At 46.7% G+C, this 20,217-nt stretch overlaps 3 protein-coding genes across 10 annotated transcripts in view; 1 reads left to right on the top strand and 2 right to left on the bottom strand.

Annotated features, from left to right (window-relative positions):
- S100A8 (S100 calcium binding protein A8) overlaps window positions 1-20,217 on the bottom strand; it is a 238,774-nt gene that overhangs the window by 17,711 nt on the left and 200,846 nt on the right. The window lies entirely within an intron of this gene.
- LOC132221134 (protein S100-A7-like) lies at window positions 3,003-9,334 on the top strand. 7 transcript variants are annotated; one of them, XM_059675088.1, is made up of 3 exons: window positions 3,003-3,027; window positions 8,077-8,234; window positions 9,116-9,334. In XM_059675088.1, exons 2-3 carry the CDS (start codon window positions 8,094-8,096, stop codon window positions 9,278-9,280), a joined length of 306 nt encoding a protein of 101 aa, XP_059531071.1. In that variant the 5' UTR covers window positions 3,003-3,027; window positions 8,077-8,093; the 3' UTR covers window positions 9,281-9,334. The 7 variants fall into 7 exon arrangements, with proteins under 7 accessions (XP_059531071.1, XP_059531072.1, XP_059531066.1 ...); XM_059675089.1 differs by lacking the exon at window positions 3,003-3,027 and adding an exon at window positions 5,808-5,832; XM_059675083.1 differs by lacking the exon at window positions 3,003-3,027 and adding an exon at window positions 6,365-6,498.
- On the bottom strand, window positions 14,523-17,480 carry LOC132221133 (protein S100-A7-like). 2 transcript variants are annotated; one of them, XM_059675080.1, is made up of 3 exons: window positions 17,331-17,480; window positions 15,640-15,797; window positions 14,523-14,741 (listed from the first exon to the last, which is right to left on the bottom strand). In XM_059675080.1, the coding sequence occupies exons 2-3, from the start codon at window positions 15,778-15,780 to the stop codon at window positions 14,577-14,579; spliced, it is 306 nt and encodes a 101-aa protein (XP_059531063.1). In that variant the 5' UTR covers window positions 15,781-15,797; window positions 17,331-17,480; the 3' UTR covers window positions 14,523-14,576. The 2 variants fall into 2 exon arrangements, with proteins under 2 accessions (XP_059531063.1, XP_059531064.1); XM_059675081.1 differs by lacking the exon at window positions 17,331-17,480 and adding an exon at window positions 16,909-17,323.

Raw genomic sequence — 20,217 nt, forward strand, 5'->3', positions numbered from 1 at the left:
TCCCAACCTGCTGTGGAAACTCTAGTTCAGGTGCAGGAGACAGGAGCTTGGAGGTTAGGATGAGGCCTGGGGACCTTTGGGGAATGATCCTGCTGACTCACTGAGGAATCCTTGTTCCTGCTCTCTGCTCCCCTTAGAAGGTCCTCCCATGAGTAAGGGGACTACTCAGGCACTGGGTACCCTGTGTCAGCCTGCCCCTGCCCCCCAATGCATTGGGCTTCCACACCTGGCCCTTCTGTCCCCCATTTTGCCCACATTTGCACCAGCACCAGCCCTCTCTGGTTCACTTATGTAATGTGTTCTCACCACCACGAAAAGCCTGCTGTGAAGGCTACACAGGAAACCTGGAGAGGGGGTCACTTGGAGCAGAGGAACTGAAATGTCATTCCCACATTCGCCCTGGTATAGCTTTTGAAATGTGAACAATGTCAAGATACTTCAAATTCATTTTCAATTTTTATATTTAAGTTTTTGTTTGTTCAGTCTTGCCCTCACTTTCACAGTCTGAGCTATGTATAGTTCTTGGCTTCTGGAATCTGAACATCATTAATCTGTTGCAAGGTATCTTATTTTTACTTATATACTTATATTTCTTTATTCTTCATTACCATTCAATTTCCCCATAAAAAGCCCAAAAGGAAATATATATTTTCTGTTTATTTTTATGAATACTCACCAATATAAATAGTTATTTTGGCCCGTGTTCTAGCCATGTTTTTTTTAAAATATAGATTAATTATGCAGAAAATACAACAAACTACAATACACAGCCTAATGAGTCTTACACTTGTGACTGTCCCCCACGTCAATGAACAAAACATTGCACCACCCACACCCGCCTGCTTTCTATATTCTCCAAAACCACCATCAGAACTTTTTTAAGGAGATCCTCTCTCTGTTTCATTTTACCACCTAAGCATACATTCCTGAACACTGCCATTTCTGCTACTTTCAAATTTTACTTGAAGGGAAACATATTCTATGTATTCCTCATTGCCTGCCTTATTTTTCTCGGTATTACATTTACAAGCCGTTTATTGTACTGTGTTTGTTCTTCATTGTATACTATATATACATATATATCTTTATATGAATGTGCCATAATTTTTTTATAATGCTGCTTTAGATACCACATGCTCATCACTTTGTCTTCTTTTTCAATGGTTTCCAGCTCAGGTGACCAGGGATTTTGACCTCTGACCTCACGTTCCTAGGGGAATCAGACACCCTGTCTGGTGAGGTATGTGGAAAGGGCCCAGGGCAGGCTCTGGTTGTGTAAGTCATGGGTGTTTAAGGAAGAAGAAGGTGATGAGCCCATGTTTCAGGGACCAACTTCAAGACAGCCCTGTTTATTGTCAGAGACATTAGTGTTTGCAACTATTGTGACTAACAGCCAAGTCCCACCCCAGCATCGCCCTTATCACTCACCACCACCAGAAAGGCTATAGGTATCTTCCATTCCCTGAGTCAAACGTTCTTTGGCAACATGGGCTATATGTTGAGGTCCATCACTTAGAATCACTTTGTGAGCATTTACTGTTTATCCTGAGCCTCTCTTTCATTCATCCCAATGGATTCTGGACCCCACTGTCCTCGGCTGTTTGGAACAAAGACCTGGACCATTTGTTCAAGGTATAAAATTTACGAAGAAACCACTAAGAACCGCTCACTGTACTTTCGGATGAATATATGGCAAGAAAATTTTTTAAGAATTATCTCCCCTCTCTGCTCACACTATGGAAATTAAGACAAAAAGAATAAAATAGACACTGTGGATGTTGGAGATGTACAAAGACACAGTCCATAACCCAAGAAGAGAGGGGTAACTTTCTGGGGAGGAGAGTGGATAGGCCAAGGAATTAAAATAAATTGGGCCCAGCTAGCATGGTTCAGTGGTTGAGCATCGACCTATAAACCAGGAGGTCCCATGTCCAAGTTGTGGGCTTAATCCCCAGTGTGGGGCATGCAGGAGGCAGCTGATGAATTGTTCCCCCTCCTCATTGATGTTTCTATCTCCCTCTCACTCCTCCTTCCTCTCTGAAATCAATACAAATATATTTAAGAATAAATAAATAAATAAAATAAATTGGTTAAGTAATTTCGTGGTGGACAGACAATGTAAGATGCTAATAAGTTTACATGCAGAGCTTAGTTCTCAAACAGATTTGATTTATTAGCTAGCTTTTAGATAAGATTGTAAGAGAGCTCCAGAAAATACAGAAAAGAAGAAAATAGAATCCTTGCTCATAACCAGCATCATAGGTCAGGTAGGTACTTGTAGATAACTCACCAGGGCTATTTTGTTTCAATCTACCTTGGCTTACAATAAAAGAAACACAATCTTATTATTTTTTATTATTGATATACTTTAATTTTTAGAACAGTTTTAGATTGGCTGAAAATTTTAGAATAGAGACTTTATTTCCTATATACCCCCTCTCCGCACAGTACCTCCTGTTTATTAACATCTTAATTAGTGTGGAACATTTGTGATAATTGATGAACCAATATTGATACATTATTCTGAACTAAAGTCCATGGTTTAACCAGGGTTAAATTCCCATTATGAAATTCTGTGGTTTTGGACAAATGTGTAATGCCACATATTCATCATCACAGTATCATGCAAAGCAGTTTCATTGCCTCAAAAAACACCGGTGCCCCAACTATTCAGCCATCCCCTCCTATCCTGAAGCTTGATGATTACTGATATTTTAATTGTCAGTATGGTTTTGCTTTTTCTATAATGTCATATATTTGAAATAATACAGTATGTGGCTGTTTCAGAATGGCCTCCTCCACTCAGCAACATCCTTGCCGTTTCCTCCATGTCTTCTTGTGGCTTGATGGCTCGATTCTTCTTCTTGCTGGATAATATTCCACTGTATGGGTGTGCCACAGTTCATTTACTCATTCACCTTTTGAAAGACATCTTGGTTACTTCCAGTTTGGGGAAATAATGAATAAAGTTTCTAAAGTCATTCATTTGGAGGTTTTTATGAGGCTGTAACTCTTTAACTCACTTGGGTAAGTATTTTTGATGACTGCCTGTGTCCTGGACCAGCAACCCAGGCATGGGTTGAGGCATGGCTGGGCCAGCTCTCCCTGTCCCCTCCTGTCAGAAAAGCAGAGTCCCAGAAGCCTGGCCCAGCATCACTCAGTTTCATTGAGCAGAACTGGTGGGACACATGTTCACTCTTGGTTGCAAGGGGCATAGGAAAACAAGGACAGGACTGTCAGAATGGCTAAGAGGAGACCAGACACACATGGAGGTACTGGGCACCCTAAACCCCAAGCAAACTGGGCTCTGTTAGTTCAGAAGAGGGGTTGGGTACTGGGTGGGACATAGTTGGTGCCTGTCCCAAACCTCTCACTTCCAAAACTCTTGGCTCTAGATGTGTTTCTGTCCTGCTGTCATGTCTGTTTGGCGCTGTAGGTTTGCTCACAAGTCCTGGTCTGGAATCTCTTTCCCTGGTTTGCTTGCTTCAACACTAGGTATTGACATTCATTCAAATGCCTCATCTAAGGTATCTCGGTCCGCCTCTCCTCCTCAGAAAGTTACCCCTCCCTCCTGGGGTTATACTGAGTGTCACTGTACACCTCCAGCATTCACAGTTTCTCTTTTATTCTTTTCATCTTCACCTCTAAAGGGTGAACATTGGAGGGAGTTAAATTCTTTAAAAAATTTCTCTTGACATATGTTCATCCTAAAGTACAGTGAGTGGTGCTCAGTGGGTTTTTCTTAAGTTTTGTACCTTGAACAAATGGTCCAGGTCTCCGCTCCAAAAAGCAAAGGACAACTGGGACCAGAGTCCATTGGGATGAAAGAAAAAGAGGCTCAGCATAAACAGTAAATGCTTGCGAGATGGTTCCAAGTAATTGACCTGGATGTGTAGACCATGTTGCCATAGAATTATTGGTTCAGGGATTGGAAAATACCTATAACCTTTCTGGTGGTGGTGAGTGATAAGGGCGATGCCGGGTGGGAATTGACTCTTAGTCACAATAGTTGTAAACACTAATGTCTCTGACAAAAAACAGGGCTGTTTTGAAGTTGCTCCCTGAAACATGGGCTCATCCCCTTCTTATTCCTTAAACACCCAAGTCTTACACAATCAGGGACTGCCCTGGGTCCTTTCCACATACCTCACCTAACAGGGTGGCTGATCAGAAACCTGAGGTCAAAATCCATGGTCAGCTGAGATGGAAACCATACAAAAGGAAAACAAGAAAATTAAGGGCATGTGATATCTAAAGCAGAATTATAGAAAATGATGTGATATTTATACCAAGACATATAGTATACAATGCTGAACAACCAGTAAAACATGGATATCACTTATAAGTGTAATATTGGGCAAACTAAGGCAAACATAGAAGAATATATAGAATCTGTTCTCCTTCAAGTAAATTTGCTTAAGTCATAAAATTCAAATGAAACAAAGAGAGAGCTTTACCATAAAAGTCCAGATGATGGTTTTCAGGCAGAGAGAAAAGAGGCAGTGACTGGTACGGGTGGGGCGGTGGAAATATTCTATTCATTGACCTGGGTGGCAGTCACAGGTGTTGGAGATAATTCATTGGGCTGTACATTGTAGTGTATTTTATTTTTCTGTATGATTGATCTATATCACATAAAGGACATCTATAAAGCATAGGCCAAAATAATCATTTACATTGATGAGTATGCATAGAAATAAACAGAAAACATACATTTTATTTTTTAGCTTTTGGGGGGAGGGGGGAGTTGAATAGTAATGAAGATTAAGGGAAAATAAGTATATAAGTAAAATAAGAGAGAGAACGTGCAACAGATCAATGGTGTTTAGATTCCGGAAGCTGAGGACTATACATAGTTCAGACTCTGACCGTGAGGCCAGAATTGAACAAAGCAAAACTTAAATTAAAATAATTAAAAACTAATTTAAAGTATTTTGTCATTGTTCAAGTATCAAAAGCTACACCAGGGACAAAGTGGGCATGTCATCTCACTTCCCCGGCCAGAGGCAAACCGTGCTCCAGGTTTTCTTCCTGGGAGGCTTTGAGAGGCAGTAAGAGGAAATTAAATGAGTGAACCAGAGAGGTCTGGTGCTGATGCAAATATGGATATAACTGGGGACAGAAAGGACAGGCTGAAGCATGGAGGCCAGTGCATTGGGGTCCTGACCTGGGAGCTCAGCGGAGGGCCTGGTCCCAGGGTGCCCAATGCCTGAGCAGTCCCTTGCTCCACGGAAGAATGTTCTAAGGGGAACAGAGAGCAGGAACCAGGACTCTTCAGTGAATCAGCATGTATGTCCCCAGAGGTCCCCAGGTTTCATCCTGACCTCCAAGCTCTTGTTCCTGCACCTGAACCAGATATTCCACAGCAGGTTAGGACATAACAGACCTCAGGGCATGAGCTACCAAATCCTAAGCAGATCATTTTGCCTAAGGGAAGTAGAAACATCATTGAAGAATTTATAGGAAGGCATCATCATGGGAGGGGTGGAAACGTTGCCCCATCTCCTGCTGGCTCATTTCATGGTGGTCACCATCTCTGAATCTAGACAGTGGCTTCCTTGGTGGGCCCCGGTGGGCCCTGGAGCTGCGAAGTGAATTTCTAGAGTGTGGGGCTAATGCCAGGACTCAGAGCTCTGACCTCCCGTCTTCCCTCGCCTTCAGGTGACATGCTGAGCCACTGATCTCTCTGTGTTCCCTGGTCTGTCCCTGTGGGTCATGCCACCTCTTTCTCTCCTAGCGCTCCAGTGAGGACACAACATGAAGATGGGAGTGAGGTGACCCTGCCTTCCTCCCCTGGACTTTGAGTTCACAGGCCCTGCAGTGACCCTAGAGGTCTTGTAGTGGGGATAGGAGCAAGGTTTTGAATCAGGAGTTTCTGAGATCATATCTTAAACTTTCTGTCTATTAGCCTCGTGCCCATAAGAACTTTGCTTACCTCTTACTCCCTTAATTCCCCGTCCTCAACATGAGGGTAACAGCTCCATCTCATAAAGTTTTGACGCTTTAGGAGGAATATTAATATGACAGGTAAGGTGATGCGTGGTATAGTTATGGACTTATAAACCGCTGGAGAGAGTTTGTGTTAGATGCCAGAACAAAATTGTGGAAGGAGTGGGTGATGAGCAAACACAGACCATGATGTGTCTCAGAGTCCCATCCTCTTTAAGTTCATAAACTCAGTTTTCTGTACCAGAATTCATATGTTTTTACAACACATCCCATTGTCTTCCACACCCCTGATCGCAGCGAAGTGAGGACAGAAGAAGGCTCTGGGTGTTTTCCCTTGGGAGTTGCCTGGGATTTTACTGGCACATGCTGAACACACACTCCTAGGTGTGTGCCACCCACCTGAGTGGGACAATGGTCCAGGAAGTAGACAGATATGACCCAGAGGCTTCCAGTGCCTGGGAGGAGCCTGATTGAGCCTATAAAGAGACCAGTCTTTGCCCAGATGCACAGAACACTCACCTTCTCCTCACAGCCTCCTCATCAGCTTTGGTAAGTCTGCGCCTATCTCTTTTCCAGGAGGTGTATCAGGGCCCATGGTGTTCTGCTGTCTGCAGGAGTAGGGAAAAGCAGTGATGGGAGAGGATTCAGGAGCTTGGTTCCAGATGTAATGGGGTTCTGCCTGTAACGGGGCTCTGCCTATTATGGGACTTTGCCTGTTATGGGGCTGTGTAACTTTATTCCACTGTGTTCCTGAGGATCTCATCTACAAGATGGCTGGACCGATGCTCCCACTGCTCTGTTGGCCCCTGTGTAACAACGCTGTGGAAACATCTCTGGTGGGAGCTGAGGAAATGACTCTTCCTCTCTCCTTCTCTTCTTTTCTCTCTGGACTCACCTAACTCTCAGACCACTTGGGAAGACTCAATTTGTACCCCAACCTTCAGGGAGAGTGGGCATCTCTATCCAAGTCCGGAAGGTTCTCCTGAACCCAAGTCTGGGACTCCCACTCACCTTGCCATGGTGAGAAACTCTGCCAGTATATGGATCAGAAACCCATCAACTAATGTTTTGGAACTTCTGCGCAGTTGAGGGAAAGACCAGTGATTTTCTGTGCACAGGGCTCAGCTCTCACCTTGGCCAAATTCACAGAAGTCCTTGGGTAGTTCCATATAGGGACATAGCAACAAGGTTTGTTTTTTTTCCCAGATGATAAGAAATTCTGTTTTTGTTAGAAGCCCAAACATATGGGCCATACATATTTCTTGAGATTTTTGGAAAGTCTGGGGTGTGAGGGCTGCACTGTCCCATTTCTCTGCTTTGGGTCCAGACTGTTGGTGGAGGTACTTAAAGTTGGTTTATCCGTGAGGTTCCAGATAGCAGGGAGGTACCAAGTCATCCGAAGGAGCCTATCTGCCCACATTCCACCCAAGAGTCTAAAACTGAGGCAGGAATTTCTGTTTATCTCAAACATGATGCCAACGGTGGTCAGCAGTCTTTCTTTCCCACTGATGGGAATGGTCCAGGAAAACTTGTGGGAGCTCAAAACAGGGATGTATATCTCTGCTCACACTCACCATCCTACTTACACTCACCGCTGACAGCCTCCAGGGCCATTTCATTTAGAGCTTGCTTTATGTTCACAATGCGCACCTCAGGGGACTCATTCCAAGAGCAGCCCAGGGCAGATCAGGCCAGACTCCTCAGGACGTTATTTTGTCCCCATGACTCTAACCCTGACTGTGACCCTGGAGGAGACGGTGTTGATGCTCTTGAAGAGTAGAGTCATCCAAATGCTGTGTTTGGTTCAGGTCCCAACTAAAACGTCAGTCCTTTTCCATGTGGTTGACCCCTACCTCTCTGCTTCTGCCTCCTCTTGTTCTGTCCACAGTGGGCTTCTCTGTTCTCCTCCATCTCCTCTAGACCCTGACCTGCATGGGACCAGGACCCAGCCTTGTTCACACTCTCCTCCATGTGAGCATCTCATTCCACCTCCTAGGATAATATGTTCCTTTTGTTCGCAACTGAGCCTCACTTCACTGGATGCTCAGTTCCCACCCTGTTGTCCTGACTTACAGTCCCTCAACTGGGGGGAAGGATAACAAAGGTCCCCGTCTTTCTCTCTGGCAGCTTCCTTGAAAACCAAGATGAGCCATACTCCAGTTGAACAGTCCGTGATGGACTTGATCGTCCTGTTCCACAAATACACCAAACCTGATGACAAGATTGACAAGCCGGGCCTGCTGAAGATGCTGAAGGAGAATTTCCCTAACTTCCTCATGGCTTGTGTGAGTCTGGGTGACTTCTCCCGGTTGCTTGGGCCCTGGCATGGTGGAGAACGTTGGACAAGTCAATCCCATTCTCTGATCCTCAATATTCTCATCTGCAAAAAGGCCTAAAAGGACTTTCCTGACTTATTATCAGGATGAAAGAGATGGTACAGATGGCCAAGTGTAAAGGCATCTGGAGATCAAGGGTAGTTATCAGGTGGTGAAATAGGAGAGTAAAGAATGGGTCCCCTCCCACTTTTCAATCTCCATCCAGGAGACTGAAGCCTCTAGAAGCCTCCATTCAATTCTCTGAGATCCAAGGGAAGGTGATAGAAATCCCACGGCTGATAAAATTTAACACCTTTCATTACAATCAAAGACCTCATTCATAGACCTGATTTAGTCTGACAAAATATACTAAAATGATTACAAAAGGAGAGGTTGCTAGGTGACAGAGAGAGTAGGTGAGCAAAGGAGGGCACTGAGCATGGAAGATTCAGGAAGGCAAATAGGAGATAGGAGAGGAGGGTTAGGAATGAAGAGACAAGGGATAGGGCCTATCTAGTTTCTAGAACTTACATAGATGGGGTCCTGGAAGTGCGTCGGGGGAGCAGGTCTGGGCCTAAAGACTCCCCACCCACCAGCTCATTGATCAGTGAGGCCCTGGGCTGAGTTTGCCCACCACCACTAGGTCTCTCTTTCACGCTGATACTTGAACCAAGGAAAATCCCTCCGTGACCTGCAGTGTAATGCTAATGTTCCCCTCATCCCCAAATGCCCTCCACTGGCCCACACCAGCTACATCTGTGCTGCCCCAGATGCTTCTCTCCCCCTTTCTGTCTCCTCCTCCTCCTATTCCACCCATAACACTTTTGGGACTGAATTTACCTCTTCCACAGGAAAAAAAAGGCAAAGATTTCTTGGCACATATCTTTGAGGACCAGGACAAGAATAATGATAAGAAGATTGACTTTTCTGAGTTTCTGTCGGTGTTGGGAATCATAGCCACGGACTACCACAATCACAGCCACGGAGCCCCGCTCTGTTCTGGGGGAGGACACTGAGCCCAGCCCAGGCTGACACCTAAAAGAAACAATAAAGTGTGTCTTTTGCCCAGATACTGCCTGTTCCCTGCTTTTCTTTGGCTACTTATGCTGTCAAAACTGCCCCTTCTTGGTGAATGTAATTGTGGATTCTCCATGGGGGTACTTACCCAGGAATGTGCCAGGAGGGTGCCCTCCCTTTGGCCCCCAGCATAACTGACAACCTCTCTCAGCAGGGCCTCTGTCCACCTCTGCCCCTGCTCCCTAGTGCAGCCAGCATGCCAGGTCCCAGGGTCAGTAGTGCAGAGCATTCTCCCGGCCCAGCCATGCTTTTCATTCTCAAGCCACGATGAGCATCTAGGGATCCAGGTACTGCAGGGAGCAGGAGATGAGGGAGGTGTGAACACGGTGCCTCATGCCCACGTGTACCTGCCCAGCATGACCCCAGGGACATAGGGGAGATGGCACCACTGAAAAAGGCATTGGGTGGACGACATTGGGGGCACATGGGCACTGGTCACCTGAACAGGACACTCAGCAGTGCTCAGAGGACTGGATCCCTTGTCCTGTGCTTCTGAGCTCTGTTCTGTCCCTGTGCCTGTGTGTGTGTGTGTGTGTGTGTGTGTTTTAGCGTGTGTGGTGTCCCTGTGGAGATGAGAGCCACCTGTCTGCTGAGCTGATCCTCCCAATGGTTTGCTAAATGCTGGGAGCTGGTTGTTTGGGGAAAGCACAGAGTGATGGGTGTTCCAAGAATAAGGAGTAAAGCTAGCGCTGGAGTCCAGAGAGTGTCTGGGCACCAAGTGGAAGAGAAGATTGAAGAAGAGTAGGGAGGACAGTGCACAGAGGGAGAAGAGCTCATGCTGAGCATCCAAAGTGACAGATACCCTCATTTGTCATAGGAAGGGCCATATCATTACCCTTGGGCTCTCTGACGTCATAAATGTGCTAGGGACTGAGGATTTCAGAAACAAGCAGGACATAAGTGCTTCCTCAGCAAGCATTGGCTCTCCCACACAGGGGGTCTCTCCATGGTGACAGGAGACCAGTCAGCACTCACCTGCACATCCAGGGCTACCTCTAGGCACATACCTGCTGCTTCAGTAGCTCCCCTCCTTGAGGATCCCATCATCCAGCTGGGTCACTCCCTACCTCCTACTCACAGTCTCCTGCTAACCCCTCAATCAGGCCACATTCTTCAGGGAGAAATTAGGCAACTGCCTCCAAAATCTCGTGTTCCACCTGCAGGAAACTAGGGGGTGAGGTATTTGTCCATGTGGTTGACTCCACCTCCTACTCTCACCGTGTCATTAGCATCTCAGTTCTGAGACCATCACCTCCCTCCACTTCAGGGGCATCCTCTCCTGCCCATCCTTGCAGCTTGTCATCATTTAGGACATGTCTGAGCTTTTCCCGCCTACACCTCCCTCTCTCACTGGTATTGTCTGTCCCCTCCCCCACTCCCTTCTCAGTCCACCTGCTCTCAAACTCAGGGAGACCTGTTCTCTGGACCTTTTCACTTTTCTCCTGTCAGTACCCTCTTCTGTCTCTATGCCGCCTGCACCCCAAGATCCACCACACGAACTGCTCTCCACTGACTAAGATCTCTGGTGCTGACATGCCTCGGGGCCATACCCTCCCTGCAAACCTCCCAGCTTGAACCAATCCCTCCACTTGTCTTCTCTCCTCCTGCACCAGGACTGCTGGTCCTGCTAGGAACCATCCTGCCAGGGCTCCCAGAGCTGGTGTCTGACTTCCTCTCTGCTCAGCCATCCCTCTTCCTGTCCTGGTAACTTACCTCCTGATGGTCCCAGTCCACCCCAATATGTCTGATTGTTTCCTGACTCAATTCAATTTTTTTAATGTTTCTCTTTGCCTGAAATATCTTTGAATTCCTCACCTTCCTGTTTAATATGATGTACAGTGGGGCCTTGACTTACGAATGTCCTGACTAACGAGTTTTTTGAGATACCAGCTGTCTCTCGGCTGATTTTTTGCATTGAGTTGATAGAGTAATTTGAGTTAACAAGCTCCTTAAGGAGTTCCTTAATGAACTAGGTCTCAGAACAAATTAAACTTGTAAGTCAAGGCCCCACTGTATCTCAACAGACTAGAAATCTGAACTTCTCTCTAGGGATTCTCCTTGGAAGTGGACACAGACTATTTCTCCACAATCAAATGTGCTCTTCCTCCTTATGCTGCCTGCCAACTAAGCCCACTTGAATTATGGGAACCATATTGTGTCATTGTCCCCATATGTCTGTATTCCAAATTAGGGAGGAAAAACACTTATTTTAGCTTCATTGATCTCTAGTATTTAGCAGTTCCAGCACATCGTCCTTACTCTTAAACTATTATTTTTTTTGTTGAAATATAATTGTTAAAATTCTGGGCCATCACATCTAATGTTAACAGCAATCAAAAATATAAAAACCTCTAGTTTTGAAGTGGGCTGTGAAACTTAATTAAGGACCCTGGAAAGAGAGGCCAGGTTAAAAAGTGTAATTTGAAATAGTGAACAGCTGCTGTGGAGACCATAGTCCTGATCTTCCAAAAGGAGGATTTACTTCCCACATGGTGGGAGGCCCCACTTCCAAGGACATTGCCGGTATATACAAGTCTACTGACCGTGGCCTCTGACGTGGACCTAATATCCTTGAATTCTCCAACCTCTGTTTAATCTCACAATGCTTCCCGCCATTGCCATGCTCCATGAAAAATTAGGGTGAAGTGGATAGACATACAGTTACTCATTTTCTGGTATGATTTAGGAATCACATCCTAAAGAGAGCCTGGTGTGTGATCCCCAATGGGCTCATGTCCTCCATACTTACTATGGTAAAGGTCAACTGTCCAACTCATCACATTCTATTGGAATTGTGTCTCATACCTGTGCCAACCCAGAGCGCTGATCTCCTGGAGGCAGGGGCATGAGTCTGGTCCAATGTTGATACCCGTTTGTCCTGAGACATTGTAGTGTGTGCCATGGCACGGTGCCCTAGAAGGGTGTTAGTCCGGTCTCTCCAGGGTGGTTTGGAGGACTGATGTAAAGAGAGAAGCCAGGCCACATGCACAACCTTGTTCAGGTGGAAGTAATTGTTCCGGGCTCAGCTGAGACAGAGAGCCTTAGGAAAAGGCCCCGCTGAATGAGTGCTCAGAGGCTGAGGGCTGAGAGAGGTTCTGATACCAGAGGAGATTTGCAGGCGGTGCCTGCAGAAGAGATGAGTGTGGACCCAGGACCTGGGATATTTCCTGTCCCCTGACACCTCTTTGGGGCTCTGCATCTACAGAGGTGATGCTCAGGATGCTGTTCAGTGGGGGTGGAACGGGGTGGAGTTTCTATCCCAGGTGCAGTGGTCAGGAACTTTTTTCTGTTGGTTAAACCCTACCATTTTCTACAAATTGGAATATGGGGGTGGGGGTTTAATAACATAATTTGCCCATGTGCTGTTAGGAGAGGAAGTCAAATGAAATGTGGCTGCCCAGGGATAGCCCTGACTTAAAGGGACCCTGTGCAATTGCACATTGGTCATTTCCACAAGAGCCCCATTGTGTTGAGTCTTAAGAATGCCACATCGTTTAAGCTAGATGGCTTCTCAGAGATAACCTATTCCCAGCCTATAACTCATAATAACAGCACCGAGGCCCAGAAAAAATGGCTTTGCACAACACTCTGAAGGTTCATAGTTAAATTTGATTTAACTTAAATTAAATTTAGATTTAATTGTATTTCATTCCATTTTCTTTAAAGGAGATTGTATTTTACTCAGTAGTATCAGAAAAATACAATTGAATTCTAAGCATATGTAACATAAACACAAAGGTTCCAAAACTGTATCTAAAGGGGGAGCCCTCTCTGCAGTGGCCGCTGACACGCTGTGGCCCAGGGTCAGGGACTGCAGACTTCACAGGAGCTGAAGCGAGTTGCCCACATGATGCAGGTGGTTCTTCTGCCTCATGAAGGTCAGCGAAAGCTGTGCCCAGAGCCCGCTGTGACTCTGGAGAGGCCACTGGAGTCGGCATTGCCTCTTGAGGTCTTTTTGGAACTTGCTCTGGAGCTATTTCTGTAGATCCCAGAAGAGAACATGTTATCACCATGACTGCCTCAATGTGCCTTCTAAAGACAGAACATCTCTGCTATCCATCCATGGAGTCCCAGTGCCAGAGCCCACCCCAGGAAGTCTTTTAAGACTGCAGGCCATGGGGACAGTGATCAGAGCAACTCTTTGCTCCTGCCTAACCCTAGCTTCTGGAAGCTCTTCTCTGTGTGGCGTAGCCCCCCACTCACCCATACCATCCACCCCCAGGCCTCCTCATCCTCTGCCTCTGCCTCTGTGGGCTCACAACGCTCCAGCTCTGAAAGGAGCAGCTGGGCCCAGTGCTCCAGGTGTGAGCTGGTTCTGTAGATCCAAGAAGGACAGAGGCAGATGGGAAGGGCCCTGTGTGGGTAATGGCATGCCTCATTCCATGGCTAGTGTAGTGGACTGTCACTGATGACTCAGCCAGAGCTTTCTGCTCATCATTCCCTGCCCTGTCCTCCCCGCTCCTCTTCAGTCCTATCTTCTCACTTGCTGCCCAGACACTCTCTGGACACCAGCACTAGCTTTACTCCTCATGACTGTAACAGCCATCACTCTGTGCTTTCCCAAGACACCCAGCTCCCAGCATTTAGCAAACCATTGGGAGGATCAGCTCAGCAGACAGGGTGGTTCTCTCACCTCCACAAGGACACCACACAGGATAAAACACACACACATGCACAGGGACAGGGCACAGCCCAGAAGCCCAGGACACAGGCCAAGGGCTGAGGAGTGTCCCGTTCACAGTGCCCAGTGCCCATGTGCCCCCAATGGCTGCCACCCAATGCCTTTGTCAGTGGTGCCTTCTCCCCTGTGTCCCTGGGTTCATGCTGGGCTGGAAAACGTGGGCATGAGGCACCTTGTTCACACCTCAGCTCCTGCTCCCTGCAGGTCCTGGATGCCCAGAGGCTGATCATGACTTGAGAAGGAAAAGCATTGCTGGGCCAGCAGAATGCTCTGCACTGCTGACCGTGGGACCTGGCACGCTGGCTGCACTAGGGAGCAGGGGCAGAGGTGGACAGAGGCCCTGCTGAGAGAGGTGGTCAGTTATACTGTCGGCTAGAGGGAGGGCACCCTCCTGGCACATTCCTGGGTAAATCACTCCGTGGAGATCCCAAATTACATTCACTAAGAAGGGGAGGTTTGGACAGCATAAGTTGCCAAAGGAAAGCAGGAAACAGGCTGTATCAGGGCATAAGAGAAACTTTATTGTTTCTTGGAGGTGTCTGGCTGGGCTGGGCTCAGTGTCCTCCACCAGAACAGAGTGGGGCTCCATGGCTGTGATTGTGGTAGTCCGTGGCTATGACTCCCAACACCGACAGAAACTCAGAAAACTCGATCTTCTTGTCGTTATTCTTGTCCTGGTCCTCAAAGATATGGGCCAAGAAATGTTTGCCCTTTTTTTCCTGTGGAAAAGATAAATTCAGTCCCAAAAGTTTTATGGGTGGAACATGAGGAGGAGGAGGCAGAAAGGGGGAGAGAAGCATCTGGAGCCACACAGGTGTCGCTGGTGTGGGCCAGTGGAGGATATCTGGGAATGAGAGGGACATTAGCATTATCCTGCAATTCACTAAGAGATTTTCCTTGGATCAAGTTTCAGCATGAAAGAGAGACCTATTGATGGTGGGCAGACTCAGCCCAGATCCTCACTGATCAATGAGCTAGTGGGTGGGTGGTCTTTTGAACCAGACCTGCTCCCCCTCTTCCAGGACCCCATCTACCTAAGTTCTATCCAGAAACTGAAGATAGGCCCTATCCTTGTCTCTTCATTCTGAACCCTCTCCTATCTCCTATTTGCCTTCCTGAATCTTCCATTCTCAGTGCCCTCTTTTGCTTACCTACTCTCTGTGTCACCTAGTAGCCTCTCTTTTTCTAATGAGTTCAGTATATTCTAACTGTCAGACTAAGTCAGGTCTATGAATGAGCTCTTTCATTGTAATGAAAGGTGTTAAATTTTGTCAGCCATGGGATCTATCACCTTCCCTTGGATCTCAGAGAACCGAATGGAGGCTCCTAGAGGCAAAGCCTGAGCCTATGGGCTTCAGTCTCCTGGATGGAGAGTGACAAGTGGGAGGGGATCCGTTCTTTACTCTCCTATTTCACCACCCGATAACTACACTTGATCTCCAGATGCCTTTACACTTGGACACATGTACCATCTCTTTCATCCTGATAATAAGTCAGGAGCGTCCTCTTAGGCCTTTTTGCAGATGAGAATATTGAGGATCAGAAAATGGGATTGACTTGTCCAACGTTCTCCACCATGCCAGGCCCAAGCAACCTTAAGAAGTCACCCCGACTCACACAAGCCGTGAGGAAGTTTGGGAAATTCTCCTTCAGCATCTTCAGCAGGCCCTGCTTGTCAATCTTGTCATCAGGTTTGGTGTATTTGTGGAACAGGACGATCAAGTCCATCACGGACTGTTCAACTGGAGTATGGCTCATCTTGGTTTTCAAGGAAGCTGCCAGAGAGAAAGACGGGGACCTTTGTTATCCTTCCCCCCAGGTGAGGGTCCCTAAGTCAGGACAATGGGGTGGGAACTGAGCATCCAGTGAAGTAAGCCTGTTGGGAGCAGAGGAGCTGTATCATCCTAGGAGGTGGGATGAGATCCTCACTAAGAGGAGAGTGTGACTAAGCTGGGGCCTGGTCCCATGCAGGTCAGGGCCCAGAGGAGGTAGGTAGAATACAGAAACCCACTGTGGACAGAACCACAGGAGGCAGAAGCAGGGAGGGTAGGGGTCAACCACATGGAAAAGGACTGACATTTATTTGGGACCTGAGCCAAACACAGCATTTGGATGACACTACTCTTCAAGAGCATCAACACCATCTCCTCCAGGGTCACAGTCAGGGTTAGAGTCATGGGGACAAAATGAAGTCCTGAAAAGTATGGCCTGATCTGCCCTGGGCTGCTCTTACAATAAGTCCCCTGAGGTGCCCATTGTTATCATAAAGCAAGCTCTAAATGAAAGAAGCCCTGGAGGCTCCCAGCGGTGAGTGTGAACAGAGATACACAGCCCTGTCCTGAGCTCCCACAAGGTTTCCTAGACCATCCCCAGCAGATTGAAAGTAGGACTGCTGACCTGTTTTGGCATCATGTTTGAAATGAACAGAAATACCTGCAACAGTTTTAGAGTTTAGGGTGAATTTGGGGAGATAGGCTCCTTCAGATGACCTTTGTACCTCCGTGCTCTCTGGAACCCCAACGCTCGATCACATTTAAGTGAAGAGGTCTGACTTCCCAAAGCCAGTACCTCCACCCTCAGTCTGGACCCCAAGCAGAGAAATGGGACAGTGCAGCCCTCACACCCCAGATTTTCAAAACTCTCAAGAAATGTGTATGGTTCCCATGGGTGGGCATCTAACAAAAACTTCCATTGTCTCCTGATCTGGGAGAAAGAGCCTCTCTGTTATGTCCCTAAGTGAAAACTCCTAAGGCCTTCTGTCAACTTGGCCAAGGCCTTAGCAGAGCCCTGTGCACAGAAGGTCACTGGTCATTCCCTCAGCTGGGAACGAGGTTCAAAACCTAAGGTGATAGGTCCCTGATCCAAGGTAGTGGCAGTCCTTATCACCAGGGCATAGCAAGTGGGCATCCCAGGTCTGGGTTTGGGAGAATCTTCCAGACGTTGGGAGAGCCACCCACTCTCCTGAGGTTGGGGTGCAAAGGCCATGGCCTGAGAGTCAGATGATTCCAGAGAGAAAAGAAGACAAGGAGGAGAGGAAGGTTCATATACTGAGCTCCCACCAGGGATGCTCCAACAGAGTTGGCACAGAAGAGCCAGCAGAGCAATGGGAGCATCAGTACAGACATCTTGTTGTAGATAGGCCCTTGGGACCAAGTGGGATCAAGTTGGAAAAACCCATAACAGGCAGAGTTGAGACTGGATACAGGTTCCTGAATCCGCTCCCATCACCGCTCTCCCTATTCCTGGACACAGAAGAACACACTGGGCCCTGACGAACCCCCCTGGCAAACAGTTAGGTGCAGACTTACCGGAGCTGACGAGGTGTCACTGAGGAGAAGGTGAGTGTGCTGTGCATCTGGGCAAAGACTGGTCCCTTTATAAGGCTCAGCCTGGCTCCTCCCAGGCACTGGGAGCCCTTAGGCCATGTTGTTTCTCTGCTTCCTGGACCATTGCCTCACTCAGGTGGGTGGGACACACCTAGAAGAGTGTGTTCATCATGTTCCTGTATAATGCCAGGCAACTCCCAAGGGATTGCACTATTCTAGAGGATTATTCTGTGGCTAAGGAAATCTAGGGCTGGGGTGGGGAAGACAATGGGATTATCTTAAAAGGACAGGAATTGTGGTAGAGAAAACTGGGGTTCTGAACTTAAAGAGGATGGGTCTCTGAAGGCAGCATCGTCTATGTTTGCTCATCACCTTCTACAAGTTTGTCTGACATCTAACAAAAACTCTCACCAGTGGTTTATAAGTCCATAACTATACCACGCATCACCTTGCCTGTCATATTGACATTCCTCCTAAACCTTCAAAACCTTATGAGATGGTGCGGTTACCCTCATGTTGAGGACAGGGAATTGAGGGAGTAAGAGGTAAGCTAAGTTCCTATGTGAACATGCCAATAGACAGCAAGCTCAAGAGATGACCCAGAAAAGCCTGATTGAAAAGCTCCCTCCTAACCCCACTACTAGACCTCTGGGGTCACTGCAGGGCCTGTGAACTTGAAGTTCAGGGGAGGGAAGCAGGGTCACCCAAGTTCCATCTTCATGTGTGGTTCTCACTGTAGTGCTAGGAGAGAAAGAGCTGGCATGACCCATTGTGACAGGTAGCACAGAGTGAATAGCACCTCACCTACAGGCGAGGGAAGAGACAAGGTCAGAGTTCTGAGTTCTGGCATTAGCCCCACATTCTAGAACTTCGCTATGCAGCTCCATGGACTGCCTGAGCCCACCAAGGAAGCCACTGTCTGTACTCAGGGATGGTGACCACCATGAAATGAGCCAGCAGGAAATTGGGCAATGTTGCCTCCCCTCTCATGATGATGCCTTCTTATAAAGTCTTCAATGATGTCCCTCCTTCCCTTATGCAAGACAGTCTGCTTAGGAGTCAAGGCTATGCCCCATGGTCTGCTATGTCCCAACCTGCTGTGGAAACTCTAGTTCAGGTGCAGGAGACAGGAGCTTGGAGGTAGGATGAGGCCTAGGGACCTTTGGGGATTGACCCTGCTGACTCACTGAGGAATCCTTGTTCCTGCTCTCTGCTCCACTTAGAAGATCCTTCCATGAGTAAGGGGATTGCTCAGGCACTGGGTACCCTGGGACCAGGCCCCTTGCTGAGCCTGGTTCGGCCTGCCCCTACCCCCCAATGCATTGGGCTTCCACACCTGGCCCTTCTGTCCCCAGTTATGTCCACATTTGCACCAGCACCAGCCCTCTCTGGTTCACTTATGTAATGTGTTCTCACCACCACGAAAAGCCTGCTGTGAAGGATACACAGGAAACCTGGAGAGGGGGTCACTTGGAGCAGAGGAACTGAAATGTCATTCCCACATTCGCCCTGGTATAGCTTTTGAAATGTGAACAATGTCAAGATACTTCAAATTCATTTTCAATTTTTATATTTAAGTTTTTGTTTGTTCAGTCTTGCCCTCACTTTCACAGTCTGAGCTATGTATAGTTCTTGGCTTCTGGAATCTGAACATCATTAATCCGTTGCAAGGTATCTTATTTTTACTTATATACTTATATTTCTTTATTCTTCATTAACATTCAATTTCCCCATAAAAAGCCAAAAAGGAAATATATGTTTTCTGTTTATTTTTATGCAGACTCACCAATATAAATAGTTATTTTGGCCCGTGTTCTATCCATATTTTTTTTTTTAGTAAAGATTAATTATGCAGTAAAGTACAACAAACTACAATACACACTCTAATGAATCTCTTACAATTGTGATTGTACCCACGTCAATCAGTAAAACGTTGCCACCACCCGTACCCGCCTGCTTTCTCTATTCTCCAAAACCACCATCAGATCTTTTTTAATAAGACCCTTTCTCTGTTTCATTTTACCACCTAAGCATACATTTCTGAACACTGCCATTTCCCCTACTTTCAAATTTTATTTGAAGGGAAACATATTCTATGTATTCTTCTTTGTCTGCCTTATTTTTCTCAGTATTACATTTACAAGCTGTTTATTGTACTGTGTTTGTTCTTCATTGTATACTATATATATATCTTTATATGAATGTGCCATAATTTTTTTATAATGCTGCTTTAGATACCACATGCTCATCACTTTGTCTTCTTTTTCAATGGTTTCCATCTCAGGTGACTCGGGATTTTGACCTCTGACCTCATGTTCCTAGGGGAATCAGACACCCTGTCTGGTGAGGTATGTGGAAAGGGCCCAGGGCAGGCTCTGGTTGTGTAAGTCGTGGGTGTTTAAGGAAGAAGAAGGTGATGAGCCCATGTTTCAGGGACCAACTTCAAGACAGCCCTGTTTATTGTCAGAGACATTAGTGTTTGCAACTATTGTGACTAACAGCCAAGTCCCACCCCAGCATCGCCCTTATCACTCACCACCACCAGAAAGGCTATAGGTATCTTCCATTCCCTGAGTCAAACGTTCTTTGGCAACATGGGCTATATGTTCAGGTCCATCACTTGGAATCACCTCATGAGCATTTACTGTTTATCCTGAGCCACTCTTTCATTCATCCCAATGGATTCTGGACCCCAGCTGTCCTCGGCTGTTTGGAACAAAGACCTGGACCATTTGTTCAAGGTACAAAATTTACGAAGAAACCACTAAGCACCACTCACTGTACTTTCGGATGAATATATGGCAAGGAAAATTTTTAAGAATTATCTCCCCTCTATGCTCACCCTTTAGAAGTGAAGATAAAAAGAATA

The sequence above is a fragment of the Myotis daubentonii genome, chromosome 18 (genome assembly GCF_963259705.1).
Source record: "Myotis daubentonii chromosome 18, mMyoDau2.1, whole genome shotgun sequence".
NCBI lineage: Eukaryota > Metazoa > Chordata > Mammalia > Chiroptera > Vespertilionidae > Myotis > Myotis daubentonii.